Source organism: Dermacentor andersoni, chromosome 4, assembly GCF_023375885.2.
Source record: "Dermacentor andersoni chromosome 4, qqDerAnde1_hic_scaffold, whole genome shotgun sequence".
Classification (NCBI taxonomy): Eukaryota; Metazoa; Arthropoda; class Arachnida; order Ixodida; family Ixodidae; genus Dermacentor; species Dermacentor andersoni.
Window position 1 is genome coordinate 37,470,556 of NC_092817.1, and position 22,833 is coordinate 37,493,388.

Here is a 22,833-nt window from a genome sequence, read left to right on the forward strand (position 1 = left end):
GAGGTGTCTATTGAGCAATGTCACAAGAAGTCAAGGCGATATATGATGCTTGTTGAGGGAAGATTAGTGATGACAGGCACAGAGAAGTAAGACACACATGTAGCTACATTCTTCAATTGCTCAGCAATTCTGCTTTACAGGTGTATGTGGGTTTATGAGACAATGTAAACATGAACTAATGTATTTAGTTGTGCAGCAAAATTAAATAACTATAGAAATCAAAGTTAACATGCAGATGGACAACATGAAAAGCAATACCACACCACCATGACACTTAAAGTTAACTGCCAAGCCTATCCTCGGCAAACCAGCGCAACTGCTTCTAGTGTGCCACATTCATCCTGCATACACCTGTCTCCCCCGTTGCTGATCGTGTGCTCTGTTTATACTGCCATCGAGCGTCCACTGCCATCTGGTTACATCTTGTGAAAGCAATACTTAGAACTACAAATGGCATGGCATGCTGGAAATTACCCACCATGGTGGCTTAGTGGCTATGGCGCTGCGCTGCTAAGCATGAGATAGTGGGATTGATCTCTGGCTGCGGTGGCCGCATTTCGATGGGGGAAAATGCAAAAATGCCCATATACCGTGCATGCATTGGGTGCATGTTAAAGAATACCAGGTGGTCAAAATTAACCCGGAGTCCCCCTCTACAGCGTGCCTCATAATCATATCGTTGTTTTTGCATGTAAAACCCCAGAATTTAATTTTTTTAGCATGCTGGAAATTCTTACAGTTACCACATTATTACTATAGTAATGCAATGCTAAGCCGTAATGATGGTGTGCACAGGTGCTGGTGAGCCCAAGATGGCCACAGCGGCCGAGCGGCCCCCGTCCTTTGGCGAAGAGGTGCCCCGGCATTCCCAGCTCTGGTTGCCACCTGTGCCTCGGCGCCGGTTTGAGGCCAACGGTGTGGCATCACCCTCCGCAATGCGGACCAGCCTGCAGAAGTTGTCCGAGGGAAGGAAAGCACGGCGCCTCACTTTCTTTCGCAATGGAGACCGCTTCGACAGGGGCCTGGTGTATGCACTCTCGCTGGAGAAAGTGCGCACGTTTGAAGCCCTCCTGGAGGATCTCACACGCATAATGGTGGACCTGCCTATGGTGAGCTAAAGGCACATGAAAAAGAGCCATTGAGTAGGGGTAGTCTCACAGATCACACATCTGGAATTGTGGGTAGGCTAATATTAATGTGAGTGAAAGAAGAGTTGGTAAGCCAGAATGGGCGTAAGAATGAATAACAGCTGGTGACATAGCTCTGGTGTCTCTCCCAAGCGCCCTATGATGTCATATAGATTTTGGAAGCATGTGCTCAGCTATGTTTAATTGCTTACCAATAAAAAAATTATGACATTGCATTGAAAAATAAGTTGACTTGATATGGCTATTTTTGCTAGCTACTTCTGCATAACAATAAGTCAAGTGCACGAATATACTGTGAAATCTATACTTGATGCCAGTGGTATCACAGTTTTTGGCCATAAAAATTCAAGAAGGGAAAGTTTGTAGCTTATTTTCTCTTACAGTGAACAACCCTTTCCTGCAATTGAAATGCAAATGGAGCTCTGAACAAATAATGTACCAGTCTAAGCTAATGTTCCTCCTTAGTGTCCCTTTAAAGGGATTTGAAAGGCATACATCAAATCAAGTGGGATTGGTGCAGTTATCTTTGAATTTGACTCTGCTGGGATACTCAAAATTGGTCCTAATTATCCTACACTTGAATGAAGAGAAGATGTGTTTGAGAAGAATGTCATCTGGGACCATTGAACATGCTGGATATCAGAGTTTTGTCCCCATCAGCTTTTTTAGTTGATGGTGGCTTTTTCAATGCTTTGATGCTTGGGAGGTGGGGGGTCAAGATTGTTGTGTAACATATTATTATTATTGTTGTTATTGTTCTTGAAAACATATATACTGATAAAAAGCGCCAAAAGATGGAGCAGGCAGGTGTTGTGTACCTCGAAGATACACAGCACCTGCCTGTTCTTAATTAAGAAAGGAGGCAAAAGAAACATAGAAATGAAAGACATACAGGAGTAAATGAAAGAATAGTCTAGGGAACGGAAAGTGCACTTGGGAAGTTCACCATTGTAATGCAAGCGTTTGCTGTGGAAGTAATGGGTTCAGTAGTAGCCACTGAGGGCCATGCCATCAAATTTATGTATGTGGCATCCTGTGAATGACAATAAAGCTGGTGTCATGACCTTATATGCTCAGTGTCTTAAGTTTTCTCACATGGCTCATGTTTAACCTTTCTTGATGTGTGCAATCATCTGTTGTAGGGCGTCCGGTTCATCTTTTCTGAGGACGGGCGGGAGAAGGTGTCCCAGCTGGAGCATTTGTGCGAGGGCTGTGTCTATGTGTGTTCCTCAACAGACCACTTCGTGCGGCTTCCGTATGGGCGCCAGGAGCCGCCTCGCCCCCACTGGACCTTGGGGCGCAGCACTCGAGGCATTCCAGGAACTCCGTCCTCTACACCCACTGCACACCACGACACCTTGCCTGCTAACCATGGTTTCGTGCGGCCCAAGCTCATTACAGTGAGTACGAACCAAGACTCTTAAACTCTACGTTGGTACCAGGCCACATACAGAACATAGGGAAATGCTGGCCTTATCAAGACTTCTTTCGAGGGGGAGGCAAAGAGTGTTGACAGAGATGTCTTTAGGCTGGTTAAAATGTGCAAAGGACAACACCTCAAGAAGGCTGTGCAAGCCACGCACAAGGGCTTTGCGAGTCATACATGGGTCGCTGGTGAAGTCTGAGTCACCTGGTATAGGCCAGTCTAGCTTCAAATGTAATATAAACCAGTTACTGCTAATAGATGCAGCGGTAGCTCTTGGATGTAGCCTCTGCCTCATGTGCAATGGGTACTTCCAAATACCCACTTGTCATGTGGTGTTCTTTAAGGCGAAGCATTCTTTGCCTCAATTTGGCACTTTGCAGCAGGTAGGGTAATTGGCAGCAAGGTAGTTTACTGTCTCACCTTAACTCCTTAACTGCCGTGGCTAATTACAAAAATATTTTTAGAATTGTGAAATATTTTTCAAGACCAGCATATTTTGCAGCATGTTTTCTCAACACTTTTCGGAAGCTTTTGGCAATTTTTTGAAAAAATTTGTCATAAATTCACGAGTAAACTCATCATGGGCACCAGAGAACAGTCATTGTAATGACTAGTTATCTCATTGGCACTTGAGCGGTTAATAAAAAGAAACTAATATGTGACCTACAATGGAATCGAACCTCTGCCGTTGAGCACAGCAGCTTGGTTCTCTAATCATTAGGCTACAATCGTATGCACTTCTCTCATTCCAAAGCCGACCAGCTCTTTGAAACGCTCGGCTTGTTTGCCCCCATGTCACTTCCTCATCTTCTTTTCTTATGCCAGCTTGCACTTTGAGGCACCATGTTAGACTGCATTACATGTATCTTTGGGGCCGGACCACTTTCCTAAGCACTTTCATGGAAGAAATTGTGCGGCATTGTACTGACTTCATGATCACCCAAGTTAATCATGCTTGAACATTTCTTCCCCAAAGCACAAATGTCATCGTTGCTTTAACATACACCACATCACATAGCCATAGGTACGTATGGTTGCATAACACGTAGTTGCTGATGACGTCACAATCCGTGTTTCTCTTGCTTACGCTCGTGCACTACCTATGTAGGAACCAATAATTTTCATGTTGTAAGCTCGCGTAGAACGAGCAGCATAGAAATTGTGCTGCTGTTGTCACAGACAGGTACGCTCAAAACAACATACGCTGAATTTACACACACGTTAATCCACCTGGTATTGCTTTGTGGAACCCCAAACAAGGCTAGGTGGCCAAGTACCTACAAAATCCTTCGCGTAACATTGATTTCCACAGTGCATCGGATCTGCACTTTTGTAATTTAATGGTTAGAGGTGTTTCCTGGCCTGGTGCTTGGCTGTGTGTAGTAGTTTCAAATATCAGAAAAAGGCTCCATACTGATTTTATAGCGTTGGTATCTGAGGGTCCCTTCTGTACTGCAGGGGACCGTGTAAAAGAGCATCTGCCTCGGGTGGGTGGCAGACGAGAACTGCCACTGGGAACATTTAAATTAAGTATAACAATTGCAATTTTTTTTTATTTATTCAGGTACCTCACAGGCTCCAACTGGAGTATTATGTGAGGGGGGTTACAAATTTGGGGGCAAACAGAAGCAGTGTGAACATTATTGGAACATTGTTTTTCAGCGGTAAAAAAATAAAGTGGAATATGGAACGAAACAGAAATGCTTCAAAACAAAATGCTACATATTTTTTCTTTGAACATAATGAGGTCAGAGATGTGAACGATGCTATCCAGAAGACCATTTCAATAGATAATTGCATGTGGCAAAGCTGATGAGTTGAATGTGGTGGTTTTTTCCCGAAAGCCGTTTGAAACTGAGGTGATTATGCAATAGGTACGATGTGTGATTCGGCTGCATAAGAGGTAGGGTAAATGGATGATGGCTATAAACAATTTTTTGGAAGCGGCAAACAAGCGCGATTGTTCTGCGAGATTCTAAGGACGGAAGGGACAACAGTGACTTAATGTTAGTTCCGGCTGTAGTCTCATGCAATAAAACGAGCGGCACAATTTTGTACGGGTTCAAGGGAATGAATGACATAGGACAAATGGAGAGTGTCTATGTTGGCGGTGGCACTCGCCTCCTGAAATCACAGGTTCACGACACTAAAATACTTTTATCATGGCTATTATTGAACCAATTAAAAAATTCGCAGTTCCGCCCGAAAGGCAAGTCACCGATTGCAATAACAAAGTAGTAGATAGCTCTACGAAGTAAGGATAACAGTTTTATCGGCTGTATAAACTTGTAAACATTCGCTTACTAACTAAATTAACAGTGATAGAATGTGTAAGGGTGAGTCAACGAGGACGTGGAAAGAAACAGAGACAGCGCTGTCTTTGTGTGTCTGCTTCTCTCTGCATCCTTGTTCAGTCAGACTTACACATTCTATCATGTATTCAAACCAACTAGCCTGTCAATGTGTTTTAACTAAATTAACCAGCACGGTGTCACGCGCACACAGCTAAACATGAACACATCAAAGCTTCATGACAGCAGAAACTGTCTGAGAAAACGCTACTGTTAGGAATCGCGGCAGCAGTCGCGAGCCAATTGACCTCCATGAATCTGTCGCTTCAACGCGAACGAAACGTCGAAAGCACAGCGCATATGAAGCTACCGGCACTATGCGCACTCTGCAAACATCGCAGATCGCTTTGAAGATGAGGCCTGCGCAGGCACACACTTTGGCCACATCGCAGATCGCTTTCAAGACACACAAGCGCCAACGGTGCAGTAGACGCCGCAGTTGTCTCCACTCTGTACGGAGCGGTGGGCGAGGAGGACATCGAGGTGCCCTAGCAGCCGCTGGAGAACGCCCCTCCTTCTTCGCCTGACCTCCCTGCATCGCACGCCACAGGATCTGGGTGGCCTTCCTCGCAATTTTTTTTTTTTTTAATTATTTATTCAGGTACCTCACGGGCTCGCATACACAAGATTGAACCGCGTTCACCGGCTCACCCTGATATGCTTTCACTCATACAGAATGTCACGGCGATGGCAGAAATGCGCCTGGAGTGTCCATATAATTGCTGTCGCAATAAAAGATTCTTGCAGTAGAACGTTCCCTAGAGGGCACATAGTAACTTCCAGTGTATAACCAAAATTTGCTATGTGGCCGGGTGAGGGGCCCTTTAAAATCAGTTGAATGTCCCAGTGATGACAGGTTACATATTCTTATGGTTATGGTGCTTGACCATATACCATAAAAACCGGACTATAGGTCGGACCGGAATATAGGTCGATCCCCCAACTAACCAATTCTAAAAATGAAAAAAATCTTTTTCAATGACAAAAGTACTGAAAGACACCCTTACCTTGAAACAAATGCAATTCAGCAGGTTGCACAATAGTGACAGTATTTATTTAAACGCTGCTCGCATGTGCACCTGGCCAAGTTTTTAACAGTATCGCGCGACCATCAACCCGTGTGCTTGTCAGCACCTTATTAACGGCGCTGAGCGGCGAAACAAACGAGATACGCGCATGCATACACATGTGCTTACTTTCGCTATTTCGCCGCTCCGTGCCGTGATGGTAAGGTGCTGACAAACACGCTGGTCGACGGTTGCGCGATACTGTTAAAAATTGGCCGGGTGTACAGTACACAGAAGGGCACGAAGTGTGCAAGCGCTACTCCGAATCAGAGCAACGCCTTTGATCAGAGGCGTCTGAACTAGAGTCATATGACGAGTGCTTCTCGCTGCCCAGTCCAGAGGCGCGTGCGATCTCTACCGCTTTCAAACGGATGCATTCGGCAGTCACAGGCAGCGATCTTACACGCAGCTCCCGGACGAACTCCGCAACCTTGCCTTCCAGTTCTGCGATCCACCCACGAAATGACGTTTTCTTTTGGTTGCTGCAAGTTGTAACACGTTGCTTCTGCCTCCGCCACTACCGAATGCTCTTTTCGGATACTCCAAATTCGTGCTGTGCCGCCAGGTTGCCGTGGGCTTCCGTGTACTCAATCGCTTTTTTCTTGAAGGCGACGGTGAATTTCCGTCGGCTTCCGCTCATTTTGAACCAAAATGTGAAAAAGCAACCTTTAACCAATATAACTTTGTGACAATGTAAATGCAAAATGCTGGTGATGTCGCCGCGCTGCTGCTGATGGCGATGGCTATAGTGTACTAGAATAGCAATGGTGGTTGTTTACTTCATCCGCCCATTGTTGCAAGACCTCCATAGTTTTTCCGCCAATGTCCGGTATGTAAGACGAGGGTCGACTTTTCGCAGTGGTTTTTTGAAAAAAGTTCGACCTATATTCCGTTTTTTACGGTAGACCAAGTGCTTGCAGGGGACTCAAAAAATTCTTGGGCTCCCAGGACCAGTTCAGATGCTGCTGTTGTGTGCATTGGTGCTCTGAACATTTGGATGTACAGTCGAACCTCATTACAAAGAAGTTGTGTCTGACATGAAAATATCTTTATTATATCCTATATTCATTGTAAGCATATGACTATTTGTTACATGCTGGTATTTTTAGATTCACTGAGGGCCTCCGCAAGCAAAATTCCTTCCCTATGTTCTCCCATTCCAGAGCAGGAAGGTCGCGTGATGCATACGTCACGAGCCCCTCCTTCTTTTTCCTTTTTTCTTCTTGCTTTTTTGCTGCGCAGCAGACTTCCGCTGACAGTCTCGCGTGCAAGCTGTTGTGTTTGTCTCGTTTCACACAGCACACGATTTTGTGCGCTGTACACGAAAACACCTGCCTAGTGGTATAAGTCAGAAGCTACACGAACACTGAGGCAGACGCCAGCGTATCACAGAGCGTGATCGCACACTAGAACATGGTTGAAAATGACATAGATTTGTTCTCAGCGTGCGCGACTGCACATGAAGCAAACGAAACGGAAGTACCTCTCTCTTGCTGTGGTGCAAAGTAAATCAAAAACATGCAGACATTCGGTTTGTGTGTTTTATTATTTCTCCAAACTTTAATTCATCTATTTAAGCAACAGATCAAACAAATAACTTCTGTTGCCTTGAATAATTTTGAAAGTCATGTGTCACTAGGAGCGAAGTAACAGCACTGCCATGTTCATAGACGCACTTGTCCGATACAAGTCGACTCTCTGGCAGGGAGCGCGGCACCCTCGAGGAGCAGGGCAAACATTGTTGGGTTTGAAATTTAAGCTCTTTCTGTTCCACGTGGGGATGTAATGCTTAGCAGTCATGATTGTTAGCACACATTGTATGCACTGCACTTGTCAACTCATAATGGCCAGTCGTGGTAAGGGGCCCTTTAAGAGCAGGCCACGAACATCATTTCTTTTTTTCCCCAGTTGCATGATGTCTCTTTTAAAAGAAAATATTTGAGGTGAATCTCATGAGTTGCTAGATTCAAAAACATTTGGTGACAGAGCTCAGAGCAGTGGTGATACCATAATTGCAGCCATGGTCAGTGTGTGACTGATTTACTCCTTGTGTTTATCACCTCTTGCATATATTTACCAGTAGAGTTCAGCCTTTCCTTATAAGCATGCTGCTTGGCATTCTTTGCAGGTTATTCGCAATGGAGTGCGTCCAAGGAAAGCGGTGAGGGTACTGCTGAATCACAAAACAGCTCGATCATTTGAGCAGGTGCTTGACGATGTCACACAAGTGATCAAGCTTGACTCCGGTGCTGTGCGCAAGGTGTTCACTCTTACAGGAAAGCCAGTAAGTCCTTTTAATGGCAGTAGCCATGCATGAAGTCGTAAACACAACACCCTATGATAATGGTTGTTTGTTGGTTTGTTTGTCATTAAAAATGCCACTAATATTCGATGTCCCCGAGCGGGGTTCATGCTCTCGACTTTGCATTTGCAAGCCAGGTGCTCTCACCACAGCACCATGGCAGTTTCATTAGAGTGACATAATATTGGAAAGATGTTACACAGCTCAGTGGACATTCAGCGAGGCAATAAGACACTTCAGATGCTCCACTTTATGTATGCTTCACAATAGCCTAGAGTGTGCAGTTTTAAGCATTTGAGGGCTGCTACAGTGAAAAGGCAAGTGTGATAGGAAGCACCACTTTGCATGCGCTTCACTGAGCACTAAATTCTGGCATTTCATTAATTGGATGTTGCATGTGGCAGTGAAAAGACAGGGACACTACGGCCTTACTTTGCAAGTACTGAAATGCTATGTGCAACTATGGAAAGCCACATTTCTTAGTACAGTGAAGCCTCGTTAAACCGTAGTTGGCCGGAGCTCGGAAAAAGTACGTACTAAACGGTAGTACTTCTTAACCGAAATAGCATGATATTGCCCACTTACCTGTCAAAAACGAAACTCGGAGAGAGTGCTATGAAAGGGGAATAAACATGCAGTATTTTATTCACTTCGCGTGACAAAAGTGTTATTTTTGTTTGATGCCGCCGCAGCCTAGCAGCGACAACAGCGGCCTCAAACTTACTGAAGCTGCGAGCCAGCCCCTTTTCTCGGCAAACACTCTCATGGCAGTTTCCTTGTTGGCGTTGCACGTTCTCCATGCACGTGGGCGGTAACGCTGCAGAAGTAGCAGGGTGCTGTTCTCTTCGCGACGATTACATGTATGAGGCTGACGTAACGCGCAGCTTCTGCCACTGTCGGGACTGAATCGCCTGTACTGTTACTTTCTGTGTCGTCCTCATCACTGTCACTAGTCCACACTTTGGCAACAACAGAGGCAAGGATGGCGAAAAGTCGAACGTCATAGCCGAAATCTCTTCGCGGTCGCAGCAGCGTTGCCGAGCAACTTCTTCGCATTCCAAATGCCACTCACCGTAGTCAACTGCAGATCCCTGTCGCATGCCAGCGCCAACTTCTTCGTGTCACCTTCAATGGCACAAACAATGTCTAATCATTCTTCTGTGCTGAGCACCCGGCGTCTTTTTTATCCGAGCTTCGGCATGATGCGAATCCTTGCTTGCATGATGCCACAACCCCACAACGCTCTCTGGCACGGCGCCAAAATGATGTTGATGTTGATGTGGCTTCACGCGTAAACGCACAGGGCGCTTGGAGGCCGCTGTTCTGATCTCTGAGGCTTGTTGTTCTGCCCGGCCACCCCATGGAGACGACGCACTGCCATGTTTGTGCGACGAAAAGTGGAAACACTATGTGTTAACCGATACGTACGCAATAAGCTGGTACGGTTTATGTGGATACAAAACAACGGCCGCTGAGTCGGGAATTTGACTTTACTACTTTTAAAATGACACTACTGTTTAAGTGGGTAAGTTTTAACGAGGTTTTACTGCACGTGCAACCAGACACCTGGTGTGATGAATAATAAACCTGAAACACTTGTTAGGGGGAATGTCAGTAAATGGGCAGTCCCTCGTAATAAGGTGTCGTCATATTGTATAAATAAATGGCGTAAATGTGTTATGAAGTGCTTGTGGCAAGCACATTTATCGGAGGATGTGTGGCTTCCCCTCAGCTATTGCCATTAAGTCTTGTTCGCTCTCAGAAGTAAAGAGCCTTGTAACTGAGTTTTGCTTTTTGTTCCGAATGCTTTCAGACATTAGTAGGGGATATAAAAAGGTGATGGCGGAATCGTATGTACCATACCATATCATAGCTTCTGCTGTACTATTTAATCTGTTTAAGGAGCAAGTCGCAATTTGAGCTTGCAGACTGCGAATCACGTGATCATACGTCAAGTCACCATTGAGATTTTTGGCTCAGTTATGTTTGCTCCGTCGCCATTGCCGATGCAAGGGCTGTCTTTTCCGCACTTTCATCCTGGGTGGTGTGAACATTTAGCTCCGAAGCGATCCGATTCATGTCACATGTCATGCAACTTATTCGTCTACAATCTAGTCTACAGTGTAAATACACGATAAAGGATGGCCGTGGAAAGCAGCTCATCATGATCTGAGATCCAGTTAGCCGGCGCCGCATGCACAGTTCGCTAACTACTAAATTCAAAATGGCAGCCTGTAAAGAGAAGTAGGGCGACCATGAAGGGGAGAAGAAAGGAGCTTCAATACGTAGGAGCGGGGAGGGGGTGAGGTTCCCTTGGGAACAATGAAATTTTGGATGGCGAAGAACCTTGCGTTAATGTGTGGCTTTGCGGCAATGCGTTCCCATGAAGCCACACTTCAAAGTGAGATGTGCATATAGCCCACGTCCTGATTTTACTCTTAAAATTTTTTGAATTTTTGGTGCAGCATATATGCGCAAAAATATGGTAAATGCGGCATTTAACACTGTGCTCTTTCTGTGATGAGTACACCGCTTATAGGTGAGACTACAAAATATAGTAGGACGTTGTTCATGCATTTTGAAAAACAAAAATATGCAAGATGTACTAACGGAGAAAATGTACAATTCGAAGTAACTAAAGAATCTGAGACTCAACTGTAGAATCGTTGTGCATGAGGCACGTGACGTTGACGCGCGTCAGGCTGGTGGGGCTTCGGCAGCCGGGAGACACTTTTTTCTTTAATTATTTTTTATTAATGTTGTTATTATTATTGGGTGGTGTTTTAAGAAGGCAACCAGAAACTCAGACAAAATGGAGCTGGTGGGCGACGGCGTATGCCGCCGAAGCAAAACGTGACGCTCACATCGCACTGCCCGCAGTAGTGAACGGCAGCACATTTGGATTATCGCCTACTAAAAGCAAGTAGTACACTACCACCAGCACTATGGCCCACACGCTGTAAAACAGATAGGTGAAGATGCAATAGATTTGGCAGCGATAGCTGTGAATGCAGTGTGCGACTTCCCGGGAGGAGATTTGCTGGTACCAGAATAAGAAACTGATTGCGCGATGGCGTTTTCGCATGGGATGGGCGGCTGAGTATTGCAGGGAAGTTGATGCTGCGGGCGGCTGTCATTCTCAATCGCGCACGCTTTGTGCCTCGTACCTGTTCTTGATTACGTGGGATCTAGTGGCCGAAAAATGTTAACGATCGCAGCCTGCAGCAGGGAATGGCGGTACATTTGGGTTATCGCCTATTAAAACGTGCTGTGCACTTCCAACTGCACGACACGCTGTGAAGCAGATAAGCGAAGATGCTTATCACAGTTGGGTTGGCAGAAATAGTGGTGAATGCAGCGTGCGATGACCTGGGAGGCGATTTGCTGGTACCAGAATAAGTAACCGATGGCGCTTCGGCATTTTCACGTGAGACAGGTGGGCGAGTATTGCGGGGATACTGATGCGGTGGGCGCCTATACACTGTTCTCGATTGCGCATTTTCTTGTTACATAGGATCTAGTGACTGGAAAACGTTTCATACGATCTCAGTTAATTTTGGCGATGTACTGAACGTTAGTGTGGGAAAATTGTGCTTTCCAGGACCGTATGAACCGGTAAAAAATAAGCATAACTATATTGGGTCATTTTTCTGTGTTCTCGATCACGAACGTTGGTGCCTTGCAATCGTGTGTAGTGGGATGGTATTAACGAGGTTCTATACTGTATTCTGAGCTATGTCCTTATGCAAACCATGGATTATGTCATACATTACAGGTGACTACCTTGGCTGACTTCTTCGGTCCAGATGACATATTCATTGCATACGGCCTCGAGAAATATTCGCATGATGACTTCGATCTAGACTCTGAAGGTTGGCGCTCCTTTCATTATTATTCTTATCAGCCTGGAAGCACAGTTCTGAAATTGTATAGAAGCTGTGCAACTTTCTTTCCTGCTTTGCAGTAATGTGTCACCGGTATCACTCGGTTTACTCTGCTTTTGATATATTTTCTTTGTTCAGTTTTGAACGTAGTATCATGCAGTGAGTTAGTTTATGGCATTAAGGACTTAAAGATGAAGGCATAGGGTCATGGAAGTTGGTGCAAATGAATATCTGCCAATTAATGTTAGTCTCAGGATTTCTAGACACTGACCTAGACCTTGAACACTTGCGGCCCTTGATTCTAGAATGGGATGTGCATGCCAAAGGTATTATGCAGTAGAATGTTGATGATATGGTCACACCTGATGCGAATTTCAGGGTGACACAAATCGTTCAAAGTCCCAGCCTAAGTCCATTAGCTTACAGTGTGCTAAATTTCTGATGTTATGAACTGCCTTTCGCACTATGGCGGGTAATACAAACAATTGAGCCACCACACGATCCTCAGCAAAGCTGGCGAGAAGGCCCCAGCACACCAGTAGAGTGATTGACAGAGCAGCAGCGCTGGAGGGGACATCGGTCTCATTCCTGTTGCCAGGATGACCTGTCACTTTGCCGTCACTCCACCCATGCACATACACCCCCCCCCGCCCATTAAAAAGAAAAGAAAGGAAAAAATACCCGTGATTTTTCCACTATCATGCAACTCGGCTGTTTTCAAACACCTTGTAACTTTATTAGGAGCCAGCAATCTCACACGGCCCAGTTTTGCCGCATCAGCAAGATCGACAGCATTTGGTTGCATGGGTAGCCTTATTTCTGTATTACATGCCTCTTGCGTCTTGGGCACCTGATGACAAGTAGAAACTTTTCTACCTTTGTACCCGTCAGATCGCGCGATACAAAGTAGCTTTGCCACTGCCAATAAAGGCAAACAGATTCCCTTATCTTGCGTAAACCATGTCCTTATCACCACCATGCAGCAGCTAGGACATAACAATGAAAAGTCCTAAGATTGTGGGAAATTAAATTAAGAAGTCGGAAGCTTTAAGCAAGTTGGCCATTTCACTACGGCATTCCCCCTTATTTTTCTTGGGTTTCTTTTTCTGTTTTTGGGTGATACAAATTTCGGATACGAATATTTTCGTTGTCGCTGATCAAGACAATAAATGTGTTTGTACCGTTGTTCAAAATTCTCTCTCACTTCTTTTCCGTGTGCTAAACAGCTTCACTGGTCATTCACTTGTGCCGAGTGGAATGGCTCACAATTTTTTCCTTTCTTTTCTTTTAACCCTTTGAGGGTCGAATTATTTTGAAGAAAACTTTCCCGAGTGGTCAAATTAGTTTATTGCGGATCTTGAATGTACAAGATGTATAAAGTCGAGAATAAATAGTAAAAAAAATTAGGAACAGTATTTTGGTGTCGGCATCACTCAGAACTGCAATATGTTCAATAGTATTTCAGAGTGTGGTGCTCCTTGAAACACGAGTCTCCGCACAGCCGCAGGGAGCGAGAATACCTCATGAGCGGCGGTGATAAACGAGCTAAGAGCAGTGCCAATCAAGATAGAAATCAACTTCCGCCACCCCTGCGATAGCGTGCCGACAAAGATAAAAATCACGTTTCGCGCGCCTACGTTGCGGCGGAACCGAAAGCGCGTTGCCGCTGAGAGCGAGAATACCTCGCGAGCGGCGATTACAAACTAGCTAAGAGCAGCGCCAATCAAGATAGAAATCAACTTCCACCGCATCTGCAAGAGAGTGCCGACAAAGAGAAAAATGACGTTTCGCGCGCCTCCGTTGCGATCACGCGGCGAAACCGAAACCGCAAAAGGGGTGTTGCCGCAGTCTGCGCGACACGCTGAAGCTAGAAGTCAGTTCTGTTTATCTCCCCAAGAAGGTAGCACAAATTTCAAACGCTTCTTGAAAGTCCTAAGAGGTGGCAGCACCTCCCAGTAAGCCTGTATCGTCATTATGGCGCGAAATTTAAAACAGAGGATCGAAACCGTACCCGTACGGCAAAGACCTTGCGGGACAGAAAACCGCGGCCGTACATGTACGGCGAAAACCGTCAAAGGGTTAAAGAGTGTTTGTGTGTGCATATGCATGTGTAAGCTGCTTGCACATATATTTTCTTTCTTTTCACAGAGTGTAAGCATCTTAATGGCGCTATGCGAGTGCGCCGAGAACAGCGTTTTTCATGTGGTCGACCGATGTCTCCCATTTCAGACGGTAAGCACCCACCTAACTTGTTTTTGGGGTGCCTTCACTTGGTTCAGTGTTTTGCGATTTTTTGTTTCTTAAAGGGCCCCTCACCAGGCCCCATAGCAAATTTTGGTTATACACTGGAAGTTGTTACGTGTCCTCTCGGGAGCGTTCTGCCGCTAAAATTTTTCAAATCGACTCATTAATAGCGGAGATAGAAATATTTCAGTGCCGCGAACCCATGATTTCAGCAGGCGGGCTCCACTGCCAAGCAAGGCCCCACTCGCCCTGTCTAGCCTACTCAAGCTTAGTTCCTTCCCTGCGTTCTCCCATACCGGACCTCAGAGATCGCGTGATGCATATGTCACAGGCCCCGCCTTCATTTTTTCATCTCTCTCTTTTTTTGCCGGCACTACACACTTTCGCCGACGGCGTCACGAGTGAGCTGTTGTCTTGTTTGCGCAGCGCACAATTTTTCACGCTGTGCACAAGGAAACATGCCTACCGGTATAATTCAGTGCTACACGAATACTGAGGCAGAACAAGTGGATCACAGAGCTTGATCAAGCACTGGAACACGGTAGAAAATGGCATAGTTTCGGTACCTGCGCACGTGACCGCACGACAGTAGGAACAAGCAGATGAAGCATAAGTACATCTCTCTTGCTTCGATGTGAAGTAAAACAAAAAACACACAGACATTCCGTTTGTGTGTTTTATTATTTCTCTAAACCTCAATTCGTCAATTCAAGCAACAGATCACACAAATAACAGATGTTGTCTTTAATGGGACACTAAAGCAAAATTATTGAGTTGAGCTTCATTAGTGAATTGGCAAAAATAGGATAAAGCTCCTCTTACCATAAAAGTATCATGAGAAGCCAACAAACAAAGACACCAAGGACAACATAGGAGAGATTACTTGTACTTACTAATTGAATTAAAGAAATGATAAATTAATGACAATGAAAGTGGATGAAAAAACAGCTTGCCGCAGGTGGGGAACGATCCCATGTCTTCGCATTACTCATCACTTTCATTGCCATTAATTTATCATTTCTTTAATTCAATTAGTAAGTACAAGTAATTTGCCGTATGTTGTCCTTGGTTTCGTTGTTTTTTGGCTTCTCGTGATTTGATTAATAAAAATTGGGGCCCTTGGTTAACCCCCTTTCTTCTTATTCTTACCATAACAGGACGTACATCCTCGAGCTCTAGTATGGGAGAACGCAGGGAAGGAATTTAACTTGCGGAGGCTAGACAGGGGAAGTGGAGAGAGTGTTAGGTTGGTGGTGACACTTGCCTCCTGAAACCAGGGGATCACTGCACTGAAATATTTCTATGTCTGCTATTAATCAACAAACCTGAAAAACTCTGGTGGTAGAATGCTCCCTAGAGGGCACGTAACCACTTCTAGCGTATAACCGAAATTTTCTGTGTGGCTTGGTGAAGGGCCCTTTAGATAACTATCAGACCTGTAATGTACAGTAAAACCTTGTTAATATGTGCCTGCTTAATAAGTAATTCCGGTTTAAATATAGTCACAATGAATCCCCCATCCTGTTACCAATGAACCTAATGTATTGGCTGACTGCTTAAGCCATAGTCGGTTAACGCATGGGAAACAGTTAACACATACTATTTACTTCATTTGGTGGCATGTACAAACATGGAATCGGCAAAATGTCATGCGCGCAAACCCTAGATAGCGAATTTGCTGCACACAGACCTTTCCCGGACTGTTGTCGCCACCGATAGCAGCATTGAAATGTGGTAGCCATGGCGTGTTTCCTGCTCCCATAGCTCCTAGTGTTTCCATGTCGTCATCATGGATCATGTTGTGAATGGTGGTCCTTCCGTATCTGACACAGCTGCCTGCTCTCAAAGAAAACTTGTCTGTGTGTGTGTTTGAGTAAGAATTAGCGCTTTTTTTTTTTTTTTGGCCGGTAAGTCTGTAGCCTCTCATTTGTCATTGTCTGTTTATTAGTACATCACTTAGTTCGTACGTGACCCACATTCCCTGTTAACTACAAATTAACGAGGTTTTACTGCACCTTGTTCTTTTATGTCATGGAAGCTTGTGCTTTTTAGGCTCTGTGGCAAAATGTAGTCTAGTTAAAGACTTGTTCTGTGCATGTGTCTCCTGCATCAGTTGTCCAGTTTTACCTGTTCTTTACCAATGTCAAACACCATTGTTGGCACCGGGACAGCCATGGTGACCAATGGCTGGTATTTCTTTCCTTCTGCATTTACAGTGTCTTCAAACCTGAGTTTTCAGAGCTCTCACTCCATTTCACCCAAGGCATCTAAAAAGCTTCATTTTACAAATCATGTAAGTAGTGAGGCTTGTGGCCAGTCGTGAAAGGCGGGGGTGGGGAGGGATGATTTTTTTGTGTGTATGGTTAATTGTGATTTTGATTCCCATAAGCACTTTCCTCAGAAAGCTATTCAGTAATTGGATGGCACAGTGCAAGTAGTTAAACTGGTTCCACTGTAGCAAAAGTTACCAGTCCAGTGGATGCCGTTGACATAAATGTTGTGAGTTTAGAAATTAACAGTCCTGCTGTCTGTTGTAGAGCACTGTGTGCTTTGCTTCTGAAACAATGTCACTGTGTTTTGGAGTACAGTAGTAGCACTCATAGGAGTCCAGGCTGGAAAGTAGTGCGTTCCTACACTTAATTAGCAGTCATTTGTAAAACTCAACTACAATTGAGTTTTACAAACGTTTCACGTACTGCATGATGCCTGTGGTGGGACATCAACCACTGTCACCTTGGGTAGTGCTTGCCAACACTGCTAGGGCAAGATCTTGCACGCGTGCACAAATACCCATAAAAGTGCATGAAAGGATAGCCGCAGCCGTAGAGCACTTCACATTTAATTCGAAATGTGTGAGTTTGGCTTCTGCCGGGAGCAATTTTTTTAATCCACTTTCATTTCCCTTTTTCTATTCTACATTCCAATTACCTAATAAGCGCAGTTAATTTCCCTCACATCTTCATGGCCTTATATTTATTGTTGGCGTTGTATGGTTAAAAAAAATAAAAAATATGGGGTTTTACGTGCCAAAACCACTTCCTGATTATGAGGCTTGCTGTAGGGGAGGACTCTGGAAATTTCTACCACCTGGGGTTCTTTAATGTGCACCTAAATCTAAGTACATGGGTGTTTTTGCATTTCGCCCCCATCGAAATGCAGCCGCCGTGGCCGGGATTCGATCCCACGACCTCGTGCTCAGCAGCTCAACACCATAGCCACTGAGCAACCATGGCGGGTGTCGTGTGGTTGTGACTAAAAAAAAATGAATCAATCAATCAAGCCTTTCGGTTTTTCTGCAGTGCAGTCTTAGTGCAGGATGTGTTCACAGCCTCAATAAAGAATGATCAACTGCCTGAAGGGTTAGAACAACATGAGTCATTAGAAAACAGCACACAACGTTGACATTCTTCCTCGTTTTGGCTATACACTTCTCTCTGGCTGTTGGTAAAGGCTAAACTTGCCATTGTCTATGAATTTTTTCAATTTCCTTTCTCTTTGCCCTTGTACAAACGAAGCTTGCATGAATCCATGATCCAGGTTGCTGTTGTAGTCTATGATCATTGAGGAATGCACTGTAGTGGTGTATATAAGGCGTGTTAAAAAAGAAACCGAAATTTTGCTATAACATCTTCATTGTACAACTTTTTAAGCACCGTCCTCCTCAAATTAGTCTCCTTTACTGGCAATACACTGTTCCCCTTGTTTCTTCCATTTTTGGAAAGCCTCCTGGAACATACTTTCTGGTATGGTGCGCAGGTCTCTTGTTGCATTCTCCTGAATCTCCTCTATGGTTTGGAAATGACTACCTTTCAAAGTGGCTTTAAGTTTGGGAAACAGGAATAAGTGTGCTGGGGCTAAGTCCTGAGAATACGGGGGAATGACCACAACAGGAGTGAGATGTTTTGCTAGATAGCTGCAGATAAGCAGCAACATGTGAGCCGGGGCATTGTCATGATGCAACATCTTAGCCTGGTTTTCTCACACTTCAGGTCTCTTACTGTGCACAGCATTCCTTGTGGTGTTCTCCCGTACTCTTGGGACAAAGGAACGACAACACAGTAGTGCAAACAATCACAAGGGCATTTATTGCACCTTTCATAGATCAATGCCTGCTAGCCGAGTTGCTATCCACAAAACATGCCGATGGGCGCACGACAAATCTAGGAAGTCCGACTCACCGCGACCGGATAGCGAGCAAATATGTTTGCCCCATGCTGGATCCCAACGCCTGGTCGTTCGCGTGTACGGTCACGCGAACGGTGGCGCGTTCAAAGACGGCCACGCGAGACGGTCTCACAGAAGCATGGATCGGCGCATGCGCGGCACAGCACGTCCGCACTGCTTGCTGTCCCGAACCCAAGAGGAAGCGCCTTGTCTTTCGGCGCCCCAGTAACCCCGCCTGTCAGTGGCGTTAGCAGCGCAACACTCGCGCCATCTCTCGTACTACGCCTCAACCACTCCGACCGCCGCGGGCACCAGGCCACGCGAGCCGTGCGGGAACACCAACATATCAGGGGACGCGTGAGAGTCGCGCATTCCCACACCCTCAAACATGCTAGAATTCCCTGGTAGACTTCCTTGTTCATTATCTGACCATGTGGCACAAATTCCTGATGGACAATGCCTTTACATTCGGAAAACATAACCAACATCGCCTTGATCTTTGACCAACTCATGCATGATTTTTTGGGTTGAGGAAACCCTTTGCTCACCCATTGCGATGACTGCATCTTCTTTTCAATATCATAGCCATAAACCCACGTCTCATTGCCTGTTATGATGTTCTTAAGGAAGTTTTCATTGTCATCAGCAGGGGCAGGCATTTCCTGGCCGATTTTAACACAAGTCTTTTTCTGATCGTCAATCAACAAATGCAGCTCAAATTTTGCACTGACACGACGCATCTCAAGTTTGTCACTCAAATTTTGATGGCATGATCCTACACTGATGCCCACTTCATCATCAACTTCTCGAACGAACTTTCTCTACATGTTCATCGCCTGTTGATGTGGAAGGTTGTCCAGTCTTGGGATCGTCAATTCTACCACGTTAGAGACACTTAAAATACTGAGCACTGCATGGGACTCATATAATCCTCCCTGTATACTCGCCTAAGCAAATGAAATGTCTCTGTGAAAGCTTTGCCAAGTTTTTAGCAAAATTTCACACACACACATTGTTCTTCAAGCTCTTTCATTGTCACTTTGGCACTAATCCGATGAACAGCTTGTGAATGTGGTTACTTCAGCTGCTGTAGCTCGCCAACTAATGATCAGAGCGAAATGCAGCAAATGGCAGTTTGTGTGCTCAGTAGTCGCAGCGCGCTCCCACTGCCGGTTGGTGCGCTATTTCAAATATTCGGTTTCTTTTTCAACGCACCTCGTAACTGACGTTGATTTTTCTGGCTACAGTTTACACAAAGAGCACTTTCACTAACATATAAAGATTTTGTCAGAGCGGCCATTGTACCATGCTTGTTTGCCAGCTCCTCCGAGTCATTCTGACCCCTCTCCTGGCTTACACCAGGCTCTCTTCCTCCGAGACGTTCTCCCAGCAAGCTTAAACCAAGTATTAAATATGAGGAGTGTCTCCGGGTAGGGAGACACTCAGCAGAGGCAAGTTCATTAAGTTCTCTGTGTACCTGTACGTACAGAATTTCATTTCTCAACACTCCTGTTATCACTGGGATCGGCCACTCAAGCAATATAAACGACAAGTAAGGAATAGGATCGGACAAAAAGAACTCTTTAATGATACGGCCACTGCACTGAGTCTTTAGATTGCTGGCCTAAACTTGGCACCATTTTTCCTGGGATCAAATCTCAGCCACGGCGGCTGCGTTTTGAGGGGGGCAAAATGTAAAAACACCGGCGTGCCGTGCATTGGGTGCGTAGTAAAAAACCCCAGGTGCTCAAAATCAGTCCTAAGTTCCCCACTACGACATGCCCCATAATCATGTTGTAGTTTTGGCATGTAAAACTGCACAATTTAATTCAATTTTTAATGTTTTTCTTTGATTGCACTGAAGGTGGTACTACCAGAGACAGTTGGACGGCTGTATACAGTGCGAGAAATGCTGGGTGACGGCAACTTTGCTCGAGTCTACCAGTGCGTTTCCAGGTGCGAGGAGCCATGTTTGCACATATTCTGGTGTCTGAATAGCTGACTTCAGTTAGGATTCAGCAGAGGTTGGCTGTTTGACACCTTTAATTTGCTGAATGTTGAATTTCCCCCTGCTCCACCTCCTTTATTTAACAGGTCACTTTCATCTTTTGTGCGCACCATCTATTGGTACTTTTCCGTGTGTAATATGTTGTACCAGTGCAAGATATAATTGTTTATGAACAATTGCTTTTGTGGATAGTAATGCCAGTAGATCCAAATTTCTGGGGTGCTGAAGTTGTGAAAAAATAAAAAATTTTATCAGTTATTGTAAGATTGATTCCTGACTTGTCAGATTGATTCCTGACATCAGTCAAGTCAGTTGAATTGACCACCAAAGGTCAATTCACCTGACTTGACTGATGTACATATGTACATTATTTGACTTCTTTTTTTCTCTCTTACTGTAGGGAATCTGGTGGCGAGTATGCACTAAAAATCATCGACAAAGACAAGTGCAGAGGCAAGGCAAGTGCTTATGGTGACGAATGTTCCTCTGGAAAAAAAAACATTGTACTGTGGTTGTGTCTAATTTGCTTCCGGTTTAAGGAAAAACAGATGCACTTTTTAGTTGTTCTGTGTGACTTCTAAAAGGGGTAGACATATTTTTCACTATTTATATGAAAGCAATGCTCGTTATAGAAAGACATGGCAACTGGTACGGAACAAAACGCACCTTTAAACCTTTCCACTGACGTCAATTCACTTTTGTGCTGATAGGTATTGTGGCAAAAAAAAAAAACAACGTGCATTTTATTTACACTAAGACAACAGCTATCACAGCTTGTTTCCAACTGACATCAAACGCGACTTGTTACACCAGCCAGGGCGCGGCAGATAAGTCATTAGCTTGATCACTGTGCTTTTCTTTATTTTCTTTATTTCGTTCTGGATAACTCTGAGGGAGCCTGTTCAAGGGCACTGCTTTATGATCCGGGTGGGAGCGCACAGTCACGTGGTGTTCTACATATTTCCTGGGGTTTATTTATCAGTCTGAAAAAAATTAGTACACAAAATGTACATTGCTGAAAATACCGCAGTTAGGCGTCCCTTGGCCATTCCTTCAAATGCCTCAATGACACTTCGATAATTATAATAGTATGTCTCAAGTTAGATAACTACAATTACATAATTAAATCTCAGTAACAAGAAAATTACTGGCAGCTTATCCACTGTACTGTAAACAATATGCACTAGGTTTTCTTCGAGTAATGCATTGCTCTTTTTTTTAAATCTTGGTTCATGATAGTTAATTGGGACATCCTGTATATATTTATGACCTTTGCATGCAAGTGACAATGTTTCCATCCCTAATAAATGTAAATTATTAGAATTTTGTCTTTTCATGAGTCGTTAGTATTGCTTACTGGAAATAGAAGCAGTACTGAGACAACATTCATGTGCATTTCACACGCCATTGATAAAAAGACTCTGCCGAAGGGGTCACTGAAGTCTATGGGCTTTTTTCATCCTTAAAGAAGCACGCAAAGCAATCTGAAGTGTGGTGAACATACAGCAACATATTCATTCTCTAGGCATAGGCTATCCGTACCTTTAGAAAGAATTTGTAATTGGCTACCTACATGTCTTTCAAAAATATAATAAACTTTGTCCTGTGTGTATATTTAAGTATATTGTGTATGTGCATGGTGTTTACAGCGGAAACTTAAAACAGTGTTGAAGTGAGAAAATACGGAGAGGCAGCCGCCGCTAGTGCTTCTAATGCGCGCGTCCTCCTTTTGTTAGGATTTGCACGAATAAAGCGAAAGTATTTTTGCCGTGCACGTCCACGCCAACAGTGATGCAGTAAGCTATTAGCCCCAGTAAAATTTCAAGTGAAAAGGTTGAGGAAACCCAAAACAAACCTCGAATGATGTGGGTGAGAAAGCTCAGGTAATGGCACTTTAGGTGTGTGTGCAAGGGGGTGGGGAGGCTTCAGCATCGCCCGGGGGGGCTCAGCCTCCCCTCCTATTGGAAAGTTCTGGAGGTGGCTCGGGTCCCAGTGCCCCCACGTAGTCGACGTCTGTGGTTGTGTACAACTGTGTTGCTTGTATATTGTGCCTGCAGGAGCAGATGATTGCCAACGAGGTGGCCATTTTGCGGAGGGTTCAGCATCCAAATGTGGTTCTGCTAGTTGAAGAGTTCAATTTTGACACTGAGCTCTACCTGGTCATGGAACTGGTCAAGGTATGTGATGTGCCTTACTTATCTGCAATAAAGGTAGTTAGAAATAATGAGGAATGAATACA

General features: G+C 44.7%; 1 protein-coding gene across 2 annotated transcripts in view; it reads left to right on the forward strand.

Annotated features, from left to right (window-relative positions):
• The window catches only part of LOC126536934 (serine/threonine-protein kinase DCLK1), a 46,017-nt gene that overhangs the window by 4,730 nt on the left and 18,454 nt on the right, over nt 1-22,833 (forward strand). For both annotated transcript variants that reach the window (XM_050184003.3, XM_055073618.2), the window contains exons 2-10: nt 796-1,109; nt 2,291-2,548; nt 8,121-8,276; nt 12,070-12,166; nt 14,327-14,410; nt 16,639-16,715; nt 20,451-20,542; nt 20,995-21,052; nt 22,652-22,771. In XM_050184003.3, the coding sequence (XP_050039960.1) occupies nt 813-1,109; nt 2,291-2,548; nt 8,121-8,276; nt 12,070-12,166; nt 14,327-14,410; nt 16,639-16,715; nt 20,451-20,542; nt 20,995-21,052; nt 22,652-22,771 (1,239 nt within the window). In that variant the 5' untranslated portion in view covers nt 796-812. The remainder of the gene's footprint in view (nt 1-795; nt 1,110-2,290; nt 2,549-8,120; nt 8,277-12,069; nt 12,167-14,326; nt 14,411-16,638; nt 16,716-20,450; nt 20,543-20,994; nt 21,053-22,651; nt 22,772-22,833) is intronic.